This window comes from Colletotrichum navitas (assembly GCF_030913465.1).
Source record: "Colletotrichum navitas strain CBS 125086 chromosome Unknown LY79scaffold_34, whole genome shotgun sequence".
Taxonomy (NCBI): Eukaryota; Fungi; Ascomycota; class Sordariomycetes; order Glomerellales; family Glomerellaceae; genus Colletotrichum; species Colletotrichum navitas.
In genome coordinates this window covers 80,513-101,292 of record NW_026850580.1, presented here as the reverse complement: position 1 = coordinate 101,292, position 20,780 = coordinate 80,513, and the positions used below count along the sequence as shown (strand labels likewise).

General features: G+C 53.2%; 8 protein-coding genes across 8 annotated transcripts; 5 read left to right on the top strand and 3 right to left on the bottom strand.

Annotated features, from left to right (window-relative positions):
• Positions 1-600: 600 nt before the first annotated feature.
• On the bottom strand, positions 601-924 carry LY79DRAFT_670191 (uncharacterized protein; the record flags this gene model as incomplete). The annotated part of the gene is made up of 1 exon (XM_060563751.1): positions 601-924. One exon carries the CDS (start codon positions 922-924, stop codon positions 601-603), a length of 324 nt encoding a protein of 107 aa, XP_060413535.1.
• On the top strand, positions 703-4,076 carry LY79DRAFT_555621 (piwi domain-containing protein). Its single transcript, XM_060557943.1, has 2 exons — positions 703-920; positions 971-4,076. Exon 2 carries the CDS (start codon positions 978-980, stop codon positions 3,921-3,923), a length of 2,946 nt encoding a protein of 981 aa, XP_060413534.1. The 5' UTR covers positions 703-920; positions 971-977; the 3' UTR covers positions 3,924-4,076.
• A 248-nt stretch (positions 4,077-4,324) lies between these two features.
• On the top strand, positions 4,325-6,205 carry LY79DRAFT_555619 (lactoylglutathione lyase). The gene is made up of 5 exons (XM_060557942.1): positions 4,325-4,654; positions 4,709-4,736; positions 4,799-5,235; positions 5,290-5,548; positions 5,633-6,205. Exons 1-5 carry the CDS (start codon positions 4,607-4,609, stop codon positions 5,794-5,796), a joined length of 936 nt encoding a protein of 311 aa, XP_060413533.1. The 5' UTR covers positions 4,325-4,606; the 3' UTR covers positions 5,797-6,205.
• On the top strand, positions 6,203-7,761 carry LY79DRAFT_555615 (SelR domain-containing protein). The gene is made up of 2 exons (XM_060557941.1): positions 6,203-6,886; positions 6,953-7,761. The coding sequence occupies exons 1-2, from the start codon at positions 6,649-6,651 to the stop codon at positions 7,351-7,353; spliced, it is 639 nt and encodes a 212-aa protein (XP_060413532.1). The 5' UTR covers positions 6,203-6,648; the 3' UTR covers positions 7,354-7,761.
• A 1,218-nt stretch (positions 7,762-8,979) lies between these two features.
• Positions 8,980-10,988, bottom strand: LY79DRAFT_227309 (uncharacterized protein). The gene is made up of 2 exons (XM_060551646.1): positions 10,837-10,988; positions 8,980-10,785 (listed from the first exon to the last, which is right to left on the bottom strand). Exon 2 carries the CDS (start codon positions 10,614-10,616, stop codon positions 8,997-8,999), a length of 1,620 nt encoding a protein of 539 aa, XP_060413531.1. The 5' UTR covers positions 10,617-10,785; positions 10,837-10,988; the 3' UTR covers positions 8,980-8,996.
• Positions 10,989-11,947: 959 nt separating this feature from the next.
• On the top strand, positions 11,948-14,924 carry LY79DRAFT_670187 (arid/bright DNA binding domain-containing protein; the record flags this gene model as incomplete). The annotated part of the gene is made up of 3 exons (XM_060563750.1): positions 11,948-12,914; positions 12,968-14,814; positions 14,871-14,924. The coding sequence occupies 3 exons, from the start codon at positions 11,948-11,950 to the stop codon at positions 14,922-14,924; spliced, it is 2,868 nt and encodes a 955-aa protein (XP_060413530.1).
• Positions 14,925-15,738: 814 nt separating this feature from the next.
• LY79DRAFT_555609 (uncharacterized protein) lies at positions 15,739-16,387 on the top strand. The gene has a single exon (XM_060557940.1). It carries the CDS (start codon positions 15,752-15,754, stop codon positions 16,199-16,201), a length of 450 nt encoding a protein of 149 aa, XP_060413529.1. The 5' UTR covers positions 15,739-15,751; the 3' UTR covers positions 16,202-16,387.
• A 693-nt stretch (positions 16,388-17,080) lies between these two features.
• Positions 17,081-18,392, bottom strand: LY79DRAFT_580208 (short chain dehydrogenase; the record flags this gene model as incomplete). Its single annotated transcript, XM_060560087.1, has 3 exons — positions 17,081-17,558; positions 17,656-17,907; positions 18,040-18,392. The coding sequence occupies 3 exons, from the start codon at positions 18,390-18,392 to the stop codon at positions 17,081-17,083; spliced, it is 1,083 nt and encodes a 360-aa protein (XP_060413528.1).
• Between the last annotated feature and the right edge of the window lie 2,388 nt (positions 18,393-20,780).

Below are 20,780 nucleotides of genomic sequence, written 5' to 3'. Positions count from 1 at the left end.
AGAGGTAGTAGGCTAGCTAAATTCAGCTAGCGTACATCTACTGCGCTAAGCCTTCATTGGAAAGCGGTCAACTACTTGACCCCACCTACCTTCTTGCCAGCCAGCCAGCCAGTCCATCCAACCTATTCAGCCCATCTAGATCCCTGCTTCTGCCAGCAGACTATACCCCTTACAGCGGCCGTCAAAGCGGCTGCCATGCCCCTTGCCGATTAGCGTTTTATCAATCTCGCGAGTGTCTACGGTAACTTGGCCCCTACTTGGGTACCTACTGCATAGCACATCTCTAGCCAATCAGCTACAGACTCGCTGCAGTGAACGGCCTCCCGCATTTTTTACCCATCTTGACTTGCTTGTTTGCAGCCGCGTCATTGCCAGCAAACAGGCTTCTGATCTTCCATCCAGCGTTTGGTAACAATCGACTTATGCGCTCCTTCCTCCGGCGAATTAAACGATATCCAAGTAGATATACCGGCGTTTCCATGCCACAGCTCAGTTGAGCCTTCCACTTCCACTTCCACTACATAGAGCCCAATCGCTTGATACCCCTGCTCTAAAGCTCGCCCGAGTCGCAATTTTATGCTTCGTCGGACCTTTACTTATCTAATTTGAATCCATCCTATGGCGGACTCTGGACGTGGAGGCCGTGGCCGCGGCCGTGGCGATGGTGAGAACCGTGGCCGCGGCCGAGGAGGAGGATTCCGTGGTGACCGCGGCGGTGGTGGTGGGTTTCGTGGTGATCGAGGCGGCGGTGGCGGTTTCCGTGGTGATCGAGGCGGCGGTGGCGGGTTCCGGGGCGACCGCGGCGGCCGTGGTGGTGGTGGTTATGGGGGAGATCGCGGAGGCCGGGGCGGCGGTGGTTTTAATCGTGGTGGTCGCGGCGGTCGCCCTCCTCCGTTCGATGGCGAAGGTCCATTCTACGGGCATGTTCACCATCACGTCCTTGACACAAAGGGTCAGCTAACAGTGATAGTCACAACATGCCCTCTATTCCCCAGCCTGACAACAGCATCACCGAGCTCGAGAACAGGATCATCAAGTCCCACCAGGTCAAGGACACCGACCTCGTCAAGAAGATGAGCAGCATGACCATTACCGAGGCAAACACAGCCGCTCTTATGCCCCGTCGTCCCGCCTACGGCACCTTGGGCAACAAGGTTCTCCTTTGGGCAAACTACTTTCGCTTGACTGTGAACCCCAACATTATCTACCGATACAACCTCGAGGTTCGCAAGGGTGAAATCAAAGAGAAGGAGCCCGTCAGCATTGAAAAGGGCAAAGGCAAGGCCAAGGAGAAATCGCAGGGTGGCGGCGGCGGCGGCGGCGACGGCCCTCCTGCTACGATTCCCGCTCGCAAGCTGAAGATCATCCTTCAACATGCCATCGAGGAGCTTCGGAGACTCGAGCCCGGCGCCATTGTCGCCACCGAGTTCAAAAGCCAGCTCGTCTCGCTCAAGAAGCTCAAGTTGGCCATCAACCCTATCGCCGTCATCTTCAAGCAAGAAAGGTCCGATCGCCAGGAGTCGTACATGGTGACTATCGTTGGCGAGACGCAAGCTCCTTTGGACGACATGAAGGACTATCTAAAGACCATGATCGACAAGAGTGACACGGACGAAGCTCATTTCCCCAGGTTCGCGACCTCTGTGGACGCTCTTGGCGTCATTCTCGGCTACGGTCCACGGAGTAGTGAACAGGTCACTGCTATTGGCAAGGGCCGTTTCTTCCCGTGGGGTCCCGGAGCAGCCACCGCCCAGCTTGGCTACAATGACCCGCTCACGGCTATTAGGGGCTACTTCCAGAGTGTCAAGCTTGGCACTGGTAGGATGCTCCTGAACGTCAACGTCACTCACGGCGTCTTCAAGACCTCGGTCAATGTCAGTGAACTTTGCCGTTGGTTCAATGTCGCCGTATTCGGTCAGGGCGACCCAGTCGCAGCCAAGAATGCAAGAATGCGCCTCCGCACTTTGTCCAAATTCCTGGCTCGCACTCGAGTCTTCGTCAAGTTCCGTGACTCCAACAACAAGGAGATCACAGGTAAAAAGACCATTCTCGGTCTTGCGGATAGATTCGACGTGTCCCAGCCAGTCCTGGGCAGAGATGTGCTCTTCCAACCCGAGTTCAATCATGGCGGTCCTCGAGAGGTCAAGTTCAACCTGCAGGCGCCAGAGGGTAAAGACAAAGTCATGGGCAATAAGCCGCCCGGCTTCTACACCGTCGAGCAGTATTGGACGTGGAAATACGGCAAAGCTCCCGACAGGACCATGCCCCTCGTCAACCTTGGATCGCGCGAGAAGCCCATGTTCTTCCCTGCTGAGCAATGTACCATCATGCCCGGCCAAGCCGTCCGCTCAAAGCTCACTGGCGACGAAACGACGGCGATGCTCGACTTTGCTTGTCGGTCTCCCTTTGCCAATGCCATGTCCCTGACGGTCGACAGTTGTTCCGCTCTGGGCTTTGACAGCGACCTGCTCAGCGGATTCGGTCTGGAGGTGGACAAGAAGCTTCTAACGGTCATTGGGCGCGAGCTCACTCCACCTCCTGTGTCCTACAAGAACAAGGACATTACAGCCAGAGCAGGTTCCTGGAACATGAACGGTGTGAAGGTCGCGAAGTCTGGACGGAAGATCGATGCCTGGACTTGGGTGCGCATCATTGACGATGACAAGGGCTCTTACGTCGGAACCGATGACGTGGGACGTATTGTCGGAAACTTCTCTCGGTTCCTTGAGACTAGCGGCATTCCAATCAACCAACAAACTGCTGCCACGCCACGCGAGATCCACGTCCGTCACGGCAATTACGACGTGCCCATCGACAACTGGTTTGCCGGCTTGAAACGACATCTCAAAGGTAACACCAAGAACTACTTCTTGCTTGTCGTCCTTCCACGTCAAGACACAGCGCTTTACGGCACCATCAAGAAGCTCGCAGATACGCAGTACGGTGTTCACACGATATGCGTGGTAGAGAAGACTTTCATGAAAGACAGCCCACAAACTTACGCCAATGTCGGACTCAAGTGGAACTTGAAGAACGGAGGCGTCAATCACATTGTCAAGAACCCAATCGACATTATCAAAGCCGGCACGACCATGGTTGTCGGATACGACGTGACTCATCCCACGAACATGCCGAACGACAAGAATGCTGCGCCTAGTCTGGTCGGGTTGGTGGCCAGCATCGACAAGGATATGGGACAGTGGCCTGCAGTGGCGTGGGAGCAGAACGGTCGCCAAGAGATGCTTGGTGATGAACTGACCGGTCACTTCGAGGATCGCCTGCGTCTTTGGATGAAACACAACCAGAATAAGCTGCCGGAGTACATCGTCATTTACCGCGACGGCGTTTCCGAGGGCCAGTTTACACAGGTTCTCGAAATCGAGCTGCCCATGATCCGCAAGGCGTGCTCTAAGCTTTACACGGCCGGCCGCAGGCCCAAGTTATCGATCATTGTATCCGTCAAGCGCCACCAGACCCGGTTCTACCCAACTTCGGAGCAGACCATGGACCCCAAATCACGCAACATCCGCAGCGGCACTGTAGTCGACCGCGGCGTCACCCAGGCCCGCTACTGGGACTTCTTCCTCACGGCGCATACGGCCTTGAAGGGAACCGCCCGCCCGGCACACTACACAGTCCTCTTGGACGAGATTTTCCGCGGCAAGTACGGCGTCGGCGAGACTGCTGCGAACAATTTGGAGAAGCTGACGCACGACCTGTGCTACTTGTTCGGCCGAGCGACCAAGGCTGTCAGCATCTGTCCGCCTGCATACTACGCTGACATTGTATGCGAGCGAGCCCGTGTGCACCGTCCTGAGCACTTCGATGCACCGGACACAGCCTCGACCATTAGTGGTGTATCGGGCCTGACCACGAGCAGACGCGTGCATGAGAACTTGAAGGACACCATGTATTATATCTAAGGGAGAAATGTGCTGGATATTGCGAAGACAGATTGGATCATGCAATTTGGAGAGACGGCGCGCAGACACCAGAAATACTACACAGCAGTCGCGTGATAGATTGAATTGAATCTTACTCAGGAGTTGATGAAATGCACACCGTAGAATATTGCGACTCAAATTGTAGTGATAACCATGCCGTGCCGTGCCGCGCCTATAGAGCCTCTGCCGCGCCCGTGTCCGGGCCGGGCTTCGTTACCGGCACCAATAAGGTGCACGGACCTTCTATAGGCTTCGGTTGACGTCAGTGGGGCATGGCGAGGGGCAGCATATGCACTAGTGCCTAAGCAGGTTGGTACTGGTAGCGGGGTGATCCGACTGCTATGTAATAATTATTGGAGCTCGACACTTCGTCATGCACTACTGACACAGCACATGTTATGTCCGAAAAGCGCTCCGTCTCACCAGCTTCAATCCCCGAAACCCATTCCCCGCTGCAACTTCTTCATAAGACCTATTGCACGCAAACCCATTGCTTCTATGAACACCTCCAGAGCTCTGCAGAGAATCAAGCTAGTTCAGAAAATACTCACAGCTAGGCCATCAGGTGAGGTTCAAAAACCTGGGTCTATTCATGTTCATGTTGAGAGCGTGTGCACTTACTCCTGTCAACCCCGTTAGGACGAATCAGTCAATTTGCAACCATGGCTACCACGACAGATGTCAAGAAGTACAAGTTCAACCACTCGATGGTGAGTATTCCGTCCCAGCTCCGGAAACCGATTTAAGCTAACAATGTGCCAAAGATTCGAGTGAAGGACCCCAAGGCTTCGGGTATGATGAAAAAGAAGCCCCGCCACTGGCGTGCCTCGACTCCCCTTACTGACCGCTACTAGTCAAGTTCTACGAGACCCTCGGCATGAAGGTTATTAAGAAGATCCCGCAGCCCGAAGCCAAGTTCGATCTCTACTTTCTGGCCTACGACTCGCCTAACGCTCTATCGGCGGGCAACGACGCCTTAGACCGTGAAGGGATTATCGAGCTGACGCACAACTACGGTACCGAGAATGACCCCGAGTACAAGATCAACAACGGTAACACGGAGCCACACCGAGGCTTCGGCCACACTTGCATCAGCGTCGACAACATCCAAGCGGCGTGCCAGCGCCTCGAGGACGCCGGCTACACCTTCAAGAAGAAGCTTACAGACGGCAGGATGCGCCACATCGCGTTCGTGCTGGACCCGGACCAGTATTGGGTCGAGATCATTGGGCAGAAGCCGATCGAGCAGACGGAGAACGTCAAGGAGACGGATGTGACGACATACCGAATGGTGGGTTGTCTCAGCATCGAGGAGCGGAAAGAACAAAGGTTGACGGTCTAACAGAACCACACGATGCTCCGCGTCAAGGACCCCAGGAAGTCGCTTAAGTTCTACCAGGAAGTTCTTGGCATGTCGTTGATCCGCAAGAACGAGTCCAGCGATTTCACGCTCTTCTTCCTGGCCTACGGCGATCTCAAGGAGGGCGAGAGCCAGGCGCAGCGCGAGGGTATCCTCGAGCTAACGTGGAACCACGGTACCGAGAAGGACGAGAACTTCAGCTACCACAACGGCAATGACCAGCCTCAGGGCTTTGGACACATTTGTGAGTTCACCTCTGTCATGGACAGATGTTTGGGGGATTCGGGTGGGGTAAAGGGTGTGAAAGCTAACAATGGACGGGAAACAGGCGTCTCGGTCGACAATATTGAGGCTGCATGCGCGCGTTTCGAAGCCTTGAATTGCAACTGGAAGAAGCGCCTTACCGACGGTCGCATGAAGAATATTGCTTTCCTGCTGGATCCCGACAACTACTGGGTTGAGGTTGTTCAGAACCAGAGCTTACCAGCTTAATTGGATAGGGAGGAACAACCGATTGTGACTCGGGGAAGCGAAGCGGAACGACATTCGAACGAAATGGTGGGGCGGATGAGTCGGTGCAGGGTGGGGGCGTACTACAAATGAGTTGTACATTGTATTTGACTTCCAGTCGACAGAGCCATTCCGGCGGGTCCTGGGTGATTGCTGGTCCCTAGATAGGTCGTGAGCCCCAGCGGATACTCTAGGACGCTCGCATATACCTGCCGATGTATTCTTGAATTGAGATAGGCTCCGAAAGAAACTGATTTGGAATGGCCAATCCTGATGATGGGATAACAAATTTTATGTGGCTGGCGCTGTGTACACGGCAGATAGGTAGTTAAATACGTACCTCATTACAGTTGGGATCCGAATGTTAAAAGAACAGTCCGCCGATCCTCGGATAACCACGCGGTATGGAATCAGTCTGGAATCAATCACAGCGCATGATTCCACACTATGATTCCACACTATGATTCCATACTGTGGCGTTGCAGTGCCGCTGTGGCGGAGGGGCCTTCAATTGTCTGCCACCCCACCAACCAAAAGTCGTTGACGCAACAGCCGTCGCCGAGCTTCCTTGCCGTCAGTGGTCACGGGCCCTGTAAATATCCTTCAGGGATCCTATTTGTCACTGACCTCACCACCCCTCCAACGTTGTGACATTCGATTGAGACGCACGGTATCGAGACGGCAACGCAGTTCCCTTATTTAAACCTCCCGACTCCCAGCTCAGGCCCCTTTCTGCCTCGCTTATCATTGCAAAATACTTGTTCAAACTAGCAAACCCGCCGACTACCAACCGGTGAGAAACTTACAAAAGACAAGACGGTTGACGAATTGCAAATGCGATTCTCACCCTTCATCTCCACGCTCGTATACACGTTCTCCAACCTTACCCGTGTTCGCGCCGCGCAGTATCCTGGGGCCCTCCCCCCCCTCGCTACCTCACGCCCGCTCCGCGCTTCTATGCCCTCGATCCCGTTCTTTGGCGCTCTATTCGGCTCTTCCGCCTCGCAGCAGGACAAGATGTCGTATTCTGTCAAGAAATCCGACGATGAGTGGCGGGCTGTCTTAAACAAGGGTGCGTAGTTCCGCTTACGGTCGCCGTGAGGTTTTGCAGCGGGATAGGAACTGACACCGCCACTAGAACAATTCCGCATCCTCCGCGAGAAGGGAACCGAGCCCGCGGGCTCCGGAAAGTTCGATAAGCACTACCCCGAGGAGGGTGTCTACGCCTGCGCCGGGTGCTCCGCGCCGCTGTACAAGGCTTCGCACAAGTTCAAATCGGGCTGCGGCTGGCCAGCCTACTTCGACTCGCTGCCCGGCGCCGTTGAGCGCCATGAGGACCGTGCCTTCGGCATGTTGAGAACGGAGATTGTTTGCTCCAATTGCGGCGGCCACCTGGGGCATGTGTTCAAGGGCGAAGGCTTCGACACACCCACGGATGAGCGGCATTGCGTCAACAGTGTAAGCTTGACGTTCTCGCCCGATGAGAAGAAGGCCAGCGAGGGAAGTGGCGAGGGTGCGAAGGGCGAAAGTAAGGTTTGAGGCTCGATGGATGGATCTATCAATGAATTGGGGTGATCTGTCTAGGGCGTTGACGATGGCGAGGTTTGGGTCGGTGTTGTGATGCTGAGAGGGCGCCAGGGGGGCATGCATGAGATGCTACTATAAGATTGAAGACTACGGTTTCGAATGTTTTTACATCAACGGACATGGACGAGGTAGCCAAAAACATTGCGCAAAAAGACCATAGTCGTCGAATCTGACACTCAACCATATTGGCCAAGTGTCTGTCTCAGTGATTTTCCAAACTTTCTGCCTTGTATTTTATTGTTATGACCGTGCCGTTTTCCTCGCATCATCTTTGGTGACGGATAGGTTTGGGATTGGCACGACTTTGCCAATGAATTACTAATACATTACTTGTCGCCCAGACCAAGGGCCTAACCATGCGCCATATACTGCTGTCTTTATTACTTTGGTCTACAGTTTGTTCCATGGAAGGAAGATTATGCACCCTTCTGACTTAGTTTCATAACCGCATATGTCAGTCAAAGTCTATGTGGCTTGTATACCTTCTTTCTCTCCAGATTCGGTTCATGGCACCCTGGGACTTGCGTTAATGTGACTGCGAATCAAGGGACAGGAACGTCGGTGAGTTCAACATCATAGCGGACAATTATTGCCAGAACCATGGTTGCCCAGACTCTTTCAGTGCTTTAGCAAATATGACTGTTTACCGGGAATGGCATCTCAACGACCAACCATTCTTAAACATTAACGCCCTCAAAGTCTAGGCAAGCCCTGTGGCTATTCATCTAACGCTTCCTACACCCCTATCTCCGAAGAGTCGATGTTTGCAGCGTATATAAAGCAATGCTGATCTTCCGCACCTGGTATTCTTTTCTTTTCTTTCTCTATCATAACCTTGCCCATACCGGCAACAACCTCGAGGCTGAAAGCACTTTCTCGCCGTCTGTCATGGCTTCGCTCATGAAACCCTCCCAGCCCGGAAACAAGCGCGGCATCGACTTCTAGCCCACGCCCATCAGCCCCCTAGTCTTCTGTCTGAACACAAGGACAAGTACCGCAAGTCTCGCAGCTGGGATTGCAGACGCGGCCCCATTGCCGTCTCTGGGGAATCCGCAAATCTGTTCCAAACCATGTTCTAGACTGGCCCTGTCGATGAGCTGGCTGTTGACGGTAGCGACGCATAGTCGCCTCATGGCACATACACTGCCACCGAGAAGCACTTGCCGTATAACATGATGTTTATCAACTCTGCTCCGTCTGGTCCCATCCAGGTCAAAGAGCACATTTTCACCGAGAACGCTAACGGATAGACTTATTCTATCTCCTTTGTCGAGTTCATCTACTACGAGACTCAAACCGTCCCGTCTCTTGATCTTGATCACTCTGAAGAAGTTTATACCACGGAGCATATTATTAAAGGGACCAATGAGGATGATACCTCCATCTTTTTTTGGTTGAGTTCACTTACTACAACACAGGCGATAGCGTGCTTGAACGCTGGCTGCGTCTCTTATCTAAACACCTCGAGCATACACAATGTCTATGCCATCGTAGCAACCCAGTTAATGCTGCATAATATCAAATGGCACCCTCCAACGTCAAATAACTGCCTTCGGCGCTAACGTACCACTCAACGCATCGCACTGCTTTCAGTATCACGGGCGTGTGATGGCGTTCACGAGCTTCTCGTAAGGCATATCGCACATAGCTAGGCCATGCCGGTCAATGGCGGTCTGGCACAGATAAATGATGTTTTGCTCCAGTTCCTCGAGGGCTTTGGTGTCCTCCATGCGTTGTGATGTTCCAGTAGCGGTCAGTAGTCGCTGGAAGCAAGCTTGTTGAAGATTTCTGATATCCCACATAAGTTGAAATTTGGCTACGAATATATCTTCGTCTTTTGCGGAAGTACCAGATGGAACTGGCAAAGTTTGTGTGCCCTGATCCATCTTCTCAAATGTCAGCTTAGGAAGCACATTGCTGCCATCCGTTATCATCGATATCTTTTCTGGCCTTGCCACAACAAAAGTCGAGTCCAATTCACCCTCTGCTTCTGGCGCCTCTTTCGGCAAGGTTAAGCTTGAGTCTTCAGCGGGTGCCTCAGTGGCGTCCTCATCCTCAAACCCCTTTGCCAGAAAGGTCTCCGTAGGATATGTCGTATTGGATGAAGACGCAGTGACGAGGCCTTTACTTCCGAGTTGTTCGTTGACCTTCTGAACGGCATGACTGGGGTTTTGATTAATCGTGGTAATAGTGGGTGCGTCCGTTTGCCGTACTATGGCCTTCCGTCTAAAAGGTACAGAAGGAATAGTCGGCAATTGTATCGGTGAGGTGGACACGGGTTTTTTGCTTGAATCAGACTTTTGTTTCTTTGTGACCGGCTTGCTGATGAGGTCGCAATTCTTTCGTTTGACTGTGAGTACCCTTTTCTGCACTGGCTTTTCAGCTTGTTCACCTGATAGTCGAGGCCTAGAGATGGTCTGTGGTGTGGGTTGTTGCGAGGCTTCCTTCCCCTGGCTCGATTCCATCGAACCACTTCCCTGGTCTAAAACCTCAGACTGTTCTTGTGATCGTTTCTGAACAGTTGGCTCCGCCTGTTTTCCTGACAAGAAAGGCAGCTCACGCCGAGGAGGGAGCATGTCTCGAAATGCGGCACCGGAGCTGGGCCTCGATCTTGGTTGATCGATCATGTCGAGTAAAAGGCTCTCGGCGACTGGACTGAAAGCCCTACCTAAGTCGACGACTGGCGGGGAAAAGCTCTGGAGCCGCCTATGGTGGGTGGTAGGTGTTGATTGGAGAACTGGTGCATAGTGCCTGTTTTGAGAGTATGTAAAATGTGTTCCCATACCCTGGTGGTCTGTAGATGCAGTATGCGCTCTCTCATATGTATGAGAGGATTCCATTGGAAGAGAGGAAAGAGAAGTCTCATTGCGGTGCCTTATAGAACTCATGGGCTGATGGTCATTTCCATATACGTTGCGGGCTCGTGATGATGGAATTCTCTCGTCCGGGACAATGTGATTATTCAGAGACGAGCCCGACCGCCCAGAGTAGTGCTGGTACAGAGGAGCAGTACTTCTTCCGGAAGTGAAAGGATGGTTTGTGGACGAGGATGGGTAGCTACCGGTCACTGATGATGACCGGAATGGTTGTTGAGAAGCCGCTTGACGCGTAAATCCACGCAACGATTCGACACGTATGGCAAGATCGTGAAAGAGTCGCAGCACCTGGTCCTGGTCATTTCGGTTCTTGAACTGGAGTACCAAATCTCTGGTCATCTGTAGATAGTAAGTAAGCTTTCATACGTAAATGATGATGGAATGGCTTCAAAACTACATCGTGCGACTTCGCTCTGATACTCATAGACCCCCTTTCCTGCTTGTATCGAACGCCGTAGACGAACTCAGGGGCCACTTTGCCATCACGACTACCGAGACCTAGTTTGAGCTGAAATGCTAGTTAAGACCAGAATATTGTATATGGTATAGGCCGACTTACTGCTGGGCGGTCTTGCAACGGGACGACGAGTACGTGGTTTGGCTCTTTAGTTAGTTGACCCCCTGGCCCAACAGTATTTGCAAGAAGTTTCTCCTGTTTGATTGTAATAACAGCATTGTCTAACATTGAAATGGTATCCCATTCGAATGCATCGAATAGTTTCTGGCGAACACAAGCCTGGCTCAACGTGAAAGCCCAACTCTGGAGTTTGGGCGCCATATTCTAGGGCCCCCGCGAAAATTCCTTGAGATCGCGGGATGTAGAACCGGGAACTGTCCCAAGAATATAATTGAGAAGGAAAATCTGTAGCTTTGCGACCACGTAGCTTACATGACCGCTGATGACAACTTCAGATCTCAAGTGCGGGGTTAGTGAAGGAGGATGGTAAGCATAGCATTGATGGCCTGCGCTCTGAATGAAGAGATTCTTGGCCGTCTTGGAGTAAGATATAGCAGTACAGAGCGTTGGGAGCTTCAAAGTTGTCGTTCGGGAACCAGAAAAGATTGAGAGGAAGATGCAAATGTTGATTTCGGGTAGAGAGCGGAAAGTGCCAAGCAGCGATCTACCTTATGTAGGTAGGTACTGTACACCCCTGCTCGCGCAGCTTCTGGGGAAAATGCAGCTCAGGTGGGTCTCGTCCAGATACGGGCAAGTGTCTGCTTCGTTAGCTCAGGCACACAACTGCCCGATAAAGCCAGATTGATCACGTGGAGATAAGACTGAAGGTGACAGGGGAATTTTCAACGTCGCGTAGTGCAAGGCAAAACACGGTTGTGTTGGTTGTCATCCGGCGCATCACTGACCGATCGCAAAGGGCCTCGAACCTGCTTGCGCAACAGCCCATTCAACCCCCTCCCTTCATTGGGTGCTGCGACTTTGCGACTTTCCATATCAGCATTGAGCGCACCCCTCGATTGACTGGCCTAATCCGGAACAGCATCGCGCAACTCTTCGTTTGACTCCCTAGCGCGTTCTGGAACCTCACAGGCCACGGCCTTCAACAAATACACGGATCCATTCAAGTGATCCGTTAGCTTCCTTTGCATCACGACTGCTACCCATCGCACGTGTCTGATAAATACTGCTCGACAGCCTTTCCGATCGACCCAACATGGCGCCCTCAAAGGAAGCTGAGGTTGAGCTTCACTCCATCAACCGGACCCCCGAATACGAGGAATTTATGGCCAAGCTGAGAGCTTACCACCAGGAGCGAGGTACAACTCTCGAGGTCGAGCCCAAGGTGGGGCCGGTCTACCTTGACCTCTACAAGACGTTCAACCATATCGTTGCCAATGGCGGCTACGACAAGGTGTCCGATGAAAAGCTGGCTTGGCGCCGGATGGCCGAGCAGCTCGGTATTCACTCCTCCAACGTAGCCTCGACTGCCTTTTCATTAAAGGAGAAGTACTACAAAAACCTCGCTGCCTACGAAATCAAGTTTGTTCATGGCAAGGAACCGCCTCCGAAGGACATCTTGGAGGACGTGTCGGCTAAGGGTGGCGGCCTCTTAAGCCGCACTAGGGAGAACTTCCGAGGAATCAAGCGTGATAGCGGCACAGTCGGCGACTCTGCAGCTGCTTCTGGTGATGATGGCACTCCTACCCGAGAGCGGCCAACACCCGATGCTGCTCCCACGTCCAGTGTTCGAGCTTCGCGAGGCCTGCGCGAAGCTCCGCCTCAGAGAGTCATCTTCCAGCCAGATACGGGCCCATCTAGACCGACTCGCCATGCTTCCGGTCAGCAGCTGAGCCACAGCAACACACCCACTCCCGTCAGCCAGCCAGGCAGTCATCATGCAACGTCCCAGCAGGTTCAACACACTCCAGTGCCTCTTCCTCATCAGCCCAGGGCCCCGCCTCGTGGACCTAGCGGCAGCTTCAACCCGCCCGATGCCGAGAACACGTCGATCGGTGTTGAATCCTTTCTCCCACGCTCCTTGCAGCCCCAGCAGCAACAACATATTCTTCCGATGCGCCCTGTTGATACGCCGAGTAACAATCCGTCCGAATTTGCTCGGCGCCGTCAGATCAGACGCTCTCTTATGGAGGCCCCTCGTCGTAGTGGACCCTATCCTGGAGGTAAGGAACAAATCTAGTGAGCGGACCATGCGTATTTGCTGACTAGCTCTTAGTCGGTTACGACGGGCCGAACATCTACATCCGTTGTTTGTACGCCTTGCGCTCAGGCACTTTCGAAGAGCAGCAGTTTGCGCTCTACCATCTCGTCAAGATCTCATACGAACGTCATGACAAGTTTAAATTCGAAGGATTTCCCGGGCTCAGCGAAGGCCTTGTCGAGAAAGTCTTGGAGGTTGGCAGCATTTTCTACAATGTGAAGTGGAAAATCTCTTGGGTATCACAGGTGGCCGCCGATAATTTCGACACCCTCGATGGCAATGAAGGAACTGAAGACATCCTTGAGCGCATCGACAATCTCGAGCCGAAGGAGGTCAATGAACACATTGTGCCCGAGGACCTTGCGGATCAGATGGTTCTCATCAACGAGGCGGCTTTGACGCTGAGAAACATGTCCCAGCTACGAGAGAACGCTGCTCATCTGGCCGACTTTCTGCCGATCAAGGACCTCATTTGCATTGTCCTGAGTCTTCCAAAGCACGAGTGGGTGGTTGAAGTGAAGCATGCGATGCTTGACATTGCCGAGGCTCTAACCCCCTACATTGAAATCGACTCTAGCGACCCCTTGTACCAGGTTCTCATGTGGCAACTGAACGAATCGGACGACCGCGGCATCATACTAACGGCTCTTCGCGCGCTCGGGCGCATCTCAATGAACCTCGAAGCTACCAACCGTCTGGATAAGGTTCCTACAGCCGTTCTGACTAAGATCGGCGAACTGATGCTGCTTAATGATGATGAGCTGAAAGATGCTTGTCTCGATTTCCTGTACCAGTACACAGCAGTCGTCAGCAACGTTGACAACCTAGTCAAGGCCCTCAACTGCGAGCATTTGGTCCAGCACCTGGTTCGCCTCCTTTCCCATAACGCTAGACGATACCAGGAGGAGACGCTGTTGAGGCCCATGATGAAACCACCCTCGACCGATGAGCCTGCTGCCATGCCTGAAGACCTATTGCAGGATCTGCTGAAGCTGGAGGAACCTGAGCGATGCAATCAATGGGTCAAGTGCTTCTTTGAGGAGGACAAGGATTCCTTCGTCACTCAGATTGCAGCATGGCAGGCATACCAAAATGCTTTCAAATCGGCACTCCAGGCCATTGGTCAACCCCTCATCACACCAGCCGACTTTATCAGAAACAGCTGCTCGGTCTATAAGGGCTCCAAGGCTGAAGTCTGGGCCGGCAGCGGTGTTCCTGGAGAGGTGCAGCAGAAATTCATTATTCATGGCATCCGATGCCGGGTCCGACCTGTGGGTATCAAGGGCGAGGTGTTCCTTCGGTGCCTTTGGGACTCGGCGTCTGGTCGACCAAACGAGAAGTGCGGCCATTTCTTTGGAAACAAGGAGACCATGTGGAACCATGTTGTCAAGGTTCACCTCGGAATAACTCGCAACGAAAAAGGTTACTTCGACAATAAGGAGGAGGATATTAGATGCCGGTGGGCCGACTGCACCAAGTACCCGAAGCCCACAAAGATGAAGCTCGCCCTCATGGGTCATCATCTTCAGACGCACTGCTGCCAGATCTTCAATGGCATTGCCATCAACGAGAGGAAGGCGCAGGCTGGACCTCAGCCTAGTGACAATCTTGTGGTCCACTTCGAAGAGACGGCCACAGCCCCCGACGAGCAAAACCCTTCGGCTCCTCCTCAAGCGGCTGGCATCCCCCTCAGTGCGGTGTTGATTCTCCGCAACATCGCCCGCAACGTTGTCAAGACACCTGCGCAAGAGGATCTCCTCAAACTCCATGAATTGGGTGGTGAGGCTGGGGGCTGGAATGAGCGACTATTCCGGACTGTGCTGCCCCGTCTCTACGAAGTCATGACTGAAAACAGGGTTTTGGTAAGTTTGACCTGCATCACAATTTGCCACCCGAAGTTAACATATTTTGTGCACAGCGACCCCACGTGTTTTCACTCATCCAGCTCGCCGAGTCCGAGAGGGACATCTAATACAGATCACAGACCCGCACAGCCCTGCCCTTTTGGAGGCCCTAATCTCTGCTCCTCAATCTTGGATTGTAAACAATCTTGAGCTGGTGTGGCATTGCAAGGGCGCTCGCTCATGGTGGCAGTACGAGTGACCTTAAACAAACTCTCTCTTTGTATGAGACGAGTGATTGTTCCGTGGGGTCCATGTTCCCGATTCGTAGCCATGAACTACAGCCTAACATGGCATGGAGTCAGCGAGTGACCGGGGCATGGCACCTTTGTGCTTTTTGGGATGGCGAATACCCAGGCGTTGGGGAGGGTTGACCACAAAACTGTTTGCAAACGTGGGATAAGCAGGCAGTGTGGCGGTGTATTTCCTGTTTTTGTCTTTAATTCTCCGGATCAGACAGAGGTGCATTTCTCCTCGATGACCCTAAGACCAGTGGACATTTTCCAGCGTTCATTCGCCTTGATAGTGCTTCGGCTGGGAGAACCTTTACAAGAGAGAAAGCTGCGGAAGAACAAGGCCAATTGTTGCGCAAGGAACATGTCTGACAGAGACGAGTCATCTCGCACCAAACGTTGCCATTGTGTAGTATAGAACCAATCCTGAAAAATAAATTTGATGGGGGGCACAATTTTCCTTCAAAATCGAGACTTGGTGCTACCGTTGTGTAGGTATCTCAGGAAGGGAGGAGCTGCAGAGGTTTGCGAGTCGCGGAATCTTTGCCGGCGGCTTGTTAACGTAGTTAGCTACTGTCCGCTTCACCAACGCAGGCGGATCGGGTAGTAATCGACCCCGTTTTTTGTTGTCGGATGAGCTTTGTAATTTCAACCCCCCCCCCCCAATGATATCGTCTCCACGATGGCTACTATTGGACATCGTGGAGTCAAGGGAAGCCCCAGGTAAGAAATCTGGGCCCTCTCTCGTATCGTGGAGCCCCCGTCAAGAGGGGGGGAAGGGAAGGGAATCCGAGGAAACGGCAGCCCCATCCCTGGGCCTGGGCAGGGTTCACGATGGTCAGCCCCGGTGCTTCTTAGCCGCGCCGCCCTCGTGGGTAATGGTGGCCCAGTTGAGTGCGGAACCAAAGAGGGGGAAGGCCCGGGCCGAAGATTTATGGCCCTTCCACCCCGTCCATCGGATCCATCACGCCCTGTCATCATCTCACGATGCACCCGTTGTCTTGTCGCTCGCTTTGACAGGCGGGGTAGTAAGATCGACAACAACAACAACGACCACCACCACCACCACCAACGTCACCACATACGGCGCCAGAGCTCAAAATATTTGGTTGTAGGACTGCTTTTTTGTGCGTGGGTAAGCTCTTCAAATTTTTGCTTTTATTCTTGATTTACAACACTCACTTCACAATCGGTACGGTGTCGTTGATACTCATAATTTGGACCATTGGTCACAAAGCTGGCATAGGGAGACAACTTTGAGGGCAGAGACAAATCTCAAGGTGGACTGTGCCGGAAGAGTATGGTTTCAAAATCATTTTAACACTGATAAAATATACTTGTCACACTGCATTGATTCCATTGGGTTGGTGACCCATAAAACACTCCAAGACGTGTCCTCTTCTGTCAGAATCTATTGTGATGTATGCTCTCTCTCATCTATCAGGAATCCCAGAGTCCAAGCCCAAGCTTCTCTCCTTCTTATCCTCTGGATCTTGTTCCCAAAGTCACCAACAGCCAAAAGCCTGGAAGAACTCAAGTCCAAATTCTCAAATGGTTGGTTTGTTGTGTTGACTCCTGTAACCGCCTTGCCTGCTTGAGAATACATACGCGATAAGAGTCAAAAAGTCAAGGGTTGATTAGGTGCTGTACCCCCCTCGGGCCGCTGGAGAGGGTATAGTCCCGAATGTTCTATCTAGTCGACCGTTGAGAAGAATATTGACACTAGGAAATCGGCACGAAGTCACGCGTTGTTGTACGCGACCCTGTCGGAGCGGGGGTGTTGATGCCACGGGTACCACATCTGCCCAAGGCAAACGTACCGGGAGTGCGGATCAACGATGCTCGTCATTCGTAACTGCATACGTCGATTGAAACTGGCAACAATGCGCCACAGACGATGCAGACTGGAAGCTCATAACTCGCCAGACTCGTACAGTCACCCTCCCCACAGCAAAGGCGAAGCTCTACGAGGGAAGGCGTTCTCATGCACGAGCTTAGAGGCAAGTGTAACCACCGTCGATGATGACGTTGGAGCCAGTCATGAAGCTGGAGGCATCGGAAGCCAGGAAAACGCAGAGACCGTTGAGGTCGTCAACATTACCGAGGCGGTCCTGGGGAGTCATGGACTTCCAAATCTTCTTCTGGGCGTCGAGGGCAGGAACACGGTTGAGAGCAGTGTCCATATAGCCGGGAGAAATGCAGTTGACACGAATGTTGTACTTGGCCCACTCAGCAGCAAGGGACTTGCCGAATTGAATGACACCAGCCTTAGAGGCGTTGTAGCAGGACTGCTCCTGGGGGTAATTGACGATGCTGCCAGACATGGATGCAACCAGGATGATGGAGCCAGGCTTGCCAGCCTTCATCATGGCACGGCCAACGGCCTGGGACATGAGGAAGGAGCCAGTAAGGTTGATGTCAATGAGACGGCGGAACATGGCGGGGTCGTAGGTCTCGGCCTTGATGTTGGAGCTGTTTAAAGGCGTGTGTTAGTGGGTCCCGCTAAACAAAGGGGGGAGGGGGGGATGCTGTGCATCGGGTGCACATTGCATTATGTGAAATGACGTACTCAGCGATACCAGCAGAATTAACCAGAACATCAGGAGCACCGTAGAGCTCGACCACGGAGTCAACTGCAGCGTTAATGGCAGCGCCGTCACGTACATCCACCTTAAAGAAGGTGACAGGCAGACTAGTCTTCTGGTGCAGCTCAGCAGCGGCCTCATCGCCCAACTCCTGGTTAGCGTCGAAAATGACAAGGGCCTTAGCACCGGCCTCAGCACAGGCGCGAGCCATGTAGTTGCCCAGACCGCGAGCACCACTGTGAAATCCCAGTCAGCCGGAAAGAATAAGAAAGAAAATAGAAGCGGTTTCATCCAAGCGCGTGTTGGGGAAGGTGCCAATTGGAGTGGGAAATTATCATCAATTGATTTGGGGAGAAAGCAAAACGTACCCAGTGATGACAATGGTCTTGCCCATGACGGAGAGCTTTTGCATCATGGGAGGCATCGAGTCGAAGGTCTTGCGGGTAAGAGGAACGACATCGTCGTTCTCGGGACCAGGAATTGGTGACTCGGTGGGAGGGCGAGAGTCATGCTCGCGAACGGGGATTGAGAAGTGGTCGGATTGACCAGCGCCCTTCGCGTCAGGAGCGTAGACGGAGACGGGGATCTCCTTCTCGCTGACAACGTCGCTCTTCAAGGTACGAGCAGAGATGGAGAATGGACGAGCGGCCTGGCTGCGGACGGCAACGCGAGGGGCGGCGAAGCGGGTGGTGAGACGGAAGGCAGAGCGAGCGGCAGCCATATTTGCGATCGTTCGGGTGATGGTAGGGATGTGAGATACAGCTGTTCGTGTGGTGAAGAAGGAGGATAGAGGAGGAGGGCTAGATTGGTAGACGAGTGGAAGTATGTGACCGCTGATGAAGGCGCGAGGGTGGAAAGTCGGTGCAGAGGTCAAGCTTGATGGGGAGAGAAAACAAGAATAAAACGGGTGGTGGATGGGAAAAAGTTGGACGGGCAGGTAGAATAGGGGGGAGGGGAGCGTGTCCAAGTTGATATAGGTCCGAGGGGGGTGGCGTGGCCCGTGTAAGCTCGACCTTCTGGCAAAGAAGGAAGGAAGGGACCGGCCAAGACGGTGAGAGGTGAGGGAAGCTTGGGAAGGCACGGTACGGTACGTATCCGGATGGGAACAGGTGAGGTCAAGGTTGGTACAGCTCCGGAAGACAGGTAGACGTATATACAAGCGCCGTGAGGTAGGCAATGGGCAAACTGCTGTGCCCGTCTTGCCTCAAAACGCTGTCCCAAGCTCAAGGGAAGGGAAGGAAGGAAGGGGGGAGGGATCCGTATCGATACCGTCGTACGTACCTCCCTTCTTTCCAACCTAGTTCCTAGTCTAGTGTACCTACACGTAGTGTTGCAAGTGATAGACGTGGAGAATGTGGGCGTGGCGTGCGGCGATTGCGGAACCGCTCTAGCGTGGCTGCTTGCTCCAAGGGCCCCGGTCTTAAGTCGAACGCTGAGGTACCTCATAAACTGCATGGGAGGGCAAGAAAACCGGCTGCTGGGCGCGCGCTGCTGGTGTTGAAGCTCATGTGGGTGCGGACTGTGAATGGGATTGTTTTGGGCCGGCCGGGATGGCCATGTCAATGATATGAGATGGCGATCCGACCACACAGCTGCCACGTACAGGGGGCGGACGACGAGAACAATTCAATTTTTCCGTCCTCTATCGGAGGCGTCGTTGCAGTGTCTACGGCATACGCCTGAGCAGTAGATGGAGAGAGTCTGGAAGCAACCCGTACAGATATGTCAATCTACATCTGCAGTACGTTCGCTGGCCGGACAGCTCTGTGGATGGAGAAGGGTGTGCCAAATCCGTTAGACTAGGTAGGTAGACAGCTGGTCCCTCAGCCATCGCATGCAAGGCGGGCGGGCACGTCCATCTGTCTGCGCTCGTCAACGTAACGGGTCGAGATGGGACGAGGGACATCGCCGCTGTCACCCAATGCGCGGCCCAAAGTCAAAGGAGGAGGAGGGTGAGAAATGTTCGGGTTGATGCGACCTGCCTTTCACGAGGAACGGGAGGTTGCCATCATCAGCTGGTGCGGGTGCCGCAAACCTGGGAAGGGACGGCTCTGTGCCTGGGGGCGTCATCGTGTGGGCCGTGGAGTTGAACGGAGGGGCAACAGCGACATGTTGCAGCAAAGTTGCCGGGGTCTTGCTTGCTGGTAGGAACTCTCTGACAGGACTGGCCGTGCCCATCCATCACCGTTCTGGACGCTTAAGTTGTTGACCTGACTGCAGAGTCCACCCAACAACATGGCTTGTCCGTTGTCTTCTGTTTCTTCTCTGTGTGTGGTTTGTTTCCGAAAAAACTGTCTGGACTCTAGAACTTGGCTTTCCAGGAGATAGAGAGACCACCTCTTAGAGTTTCTGCCACCAGCAGAAACTGTCCTCCTTGCTGTTTTCCAAACTCCGGCATCTCTTTCTCCAAATTTGTAGCATCAAAACTTGACAATCAAAGGTTTCTTTTGCGTCATAGTCAATCCACAACAACGACTTTTTCTCGCTGTATTGTGTGCCTGTGACGGTCCCCTGTTTCTGGTGGAACCCAAGCGCTTCTGGATTAATTCCAAGTCGGTTTGGGAATCCTCCATTTCAACGTACTGTACCTAGCACAAGGGACGACATACCTAGGTATCTTCCCTGAGAACGGTCGGAAGACGGCAGCAACGGTGGCATCTTGGAGGCAAAAACAACCGCTAGGTGGCAAAATAGCGGCGTGTCGATCGTTGCTGTGCTTCCCCATTCAACTGCTGCTTCAGCTAGTCAGTGGGGCGCTATGATGTAGATGACGGGGTTTTGAAGTTTCGAGTCGCTCGAAATCTTTTCCGCAATTGCCCCTCCGGTCTTTGGCCTTGGAGAATGACGTCGGACGCATCGAAACGCTTCATTATGTTGGCTTACAAGGGCTAGTTGTTGTGCGTTGAAGCGCGACGGAAGAGAGCCATTGTTCCCGTGATAAAGTTCCTCATGTTTGTACGTCGAATCGTCAAGACTCCGAAGTGGATTAGGAGCCCTCGGCGGCTGTCTAGGAGAAAGTTGCTCTTGGATGCGCGCACGTCGTCGTCTTGTAGGCCTTTCAGAAATGCCGGCGTTACAGAGGCGCTAAACAGCCTAATCCATCATATAG

Excerpts from the sequence above, each read along its gene's own strand:
- LY79DRAFT_555621 (XM_060557943.1), top strand. The coding sequence starts at position 978 with ATGCCCTCTATTCCCCAGCCTGACAACAGCATCACCGAGCTCGAGAAC.
- LY79DRAFT_555619 (XM_060557942.1), top strand. The coding sequence starts at position 4,607 with ATGGCTACCACGACAGATGTCAAGAAGTACAAGTTCAACCACTCGATG. Across the intron at positions 4,737-4,798 it reads GAAGGACCCCAAGGCTTCGG|TCAAGTTCTACGAGACCCTC; the intron begins GTATGATGAAAA and ends GACCGCTACTAG. Across the intron at positions 5,549-5,632 it reads TCAGGGCTTTGGACACATTT|GCGTCTCGGTCGACAATATT; the intron begins GTGAGTTCACCT and ends GACGGGAAACAG.
- LY79DRAFT_555615 (XM_060557941.1), top strand. The coding sequence starts at position 6,649 with ATGCGATTCTCACCCTTCATCTCCACGCTCGTATACACGTTCTCCAAC. Across the intron at positions 6,887-6,952 it reads GCGGGCTGTCTTAAACAAGG|AACAATTCCGCATCCTCCGC; the intron begins GTGCGTAGTTCC and ends CACCGCCACTAG.
- LY79DRAFT_227309 (XM_060551646.1), bottom strand. The coding sequence starts at position 10,616 with ATGACCAGAGATTTGGTACTCCAGTTCAAGAACCGAAATGACCAGGAC.
- LY79DRAFT_555609 (XM_060557940.1), top strand. The coding sequence starts at position 15,752 with ATGATATCGTCTCCACGATGGCTACTATTGGACATCGTGGAGTCAAGG.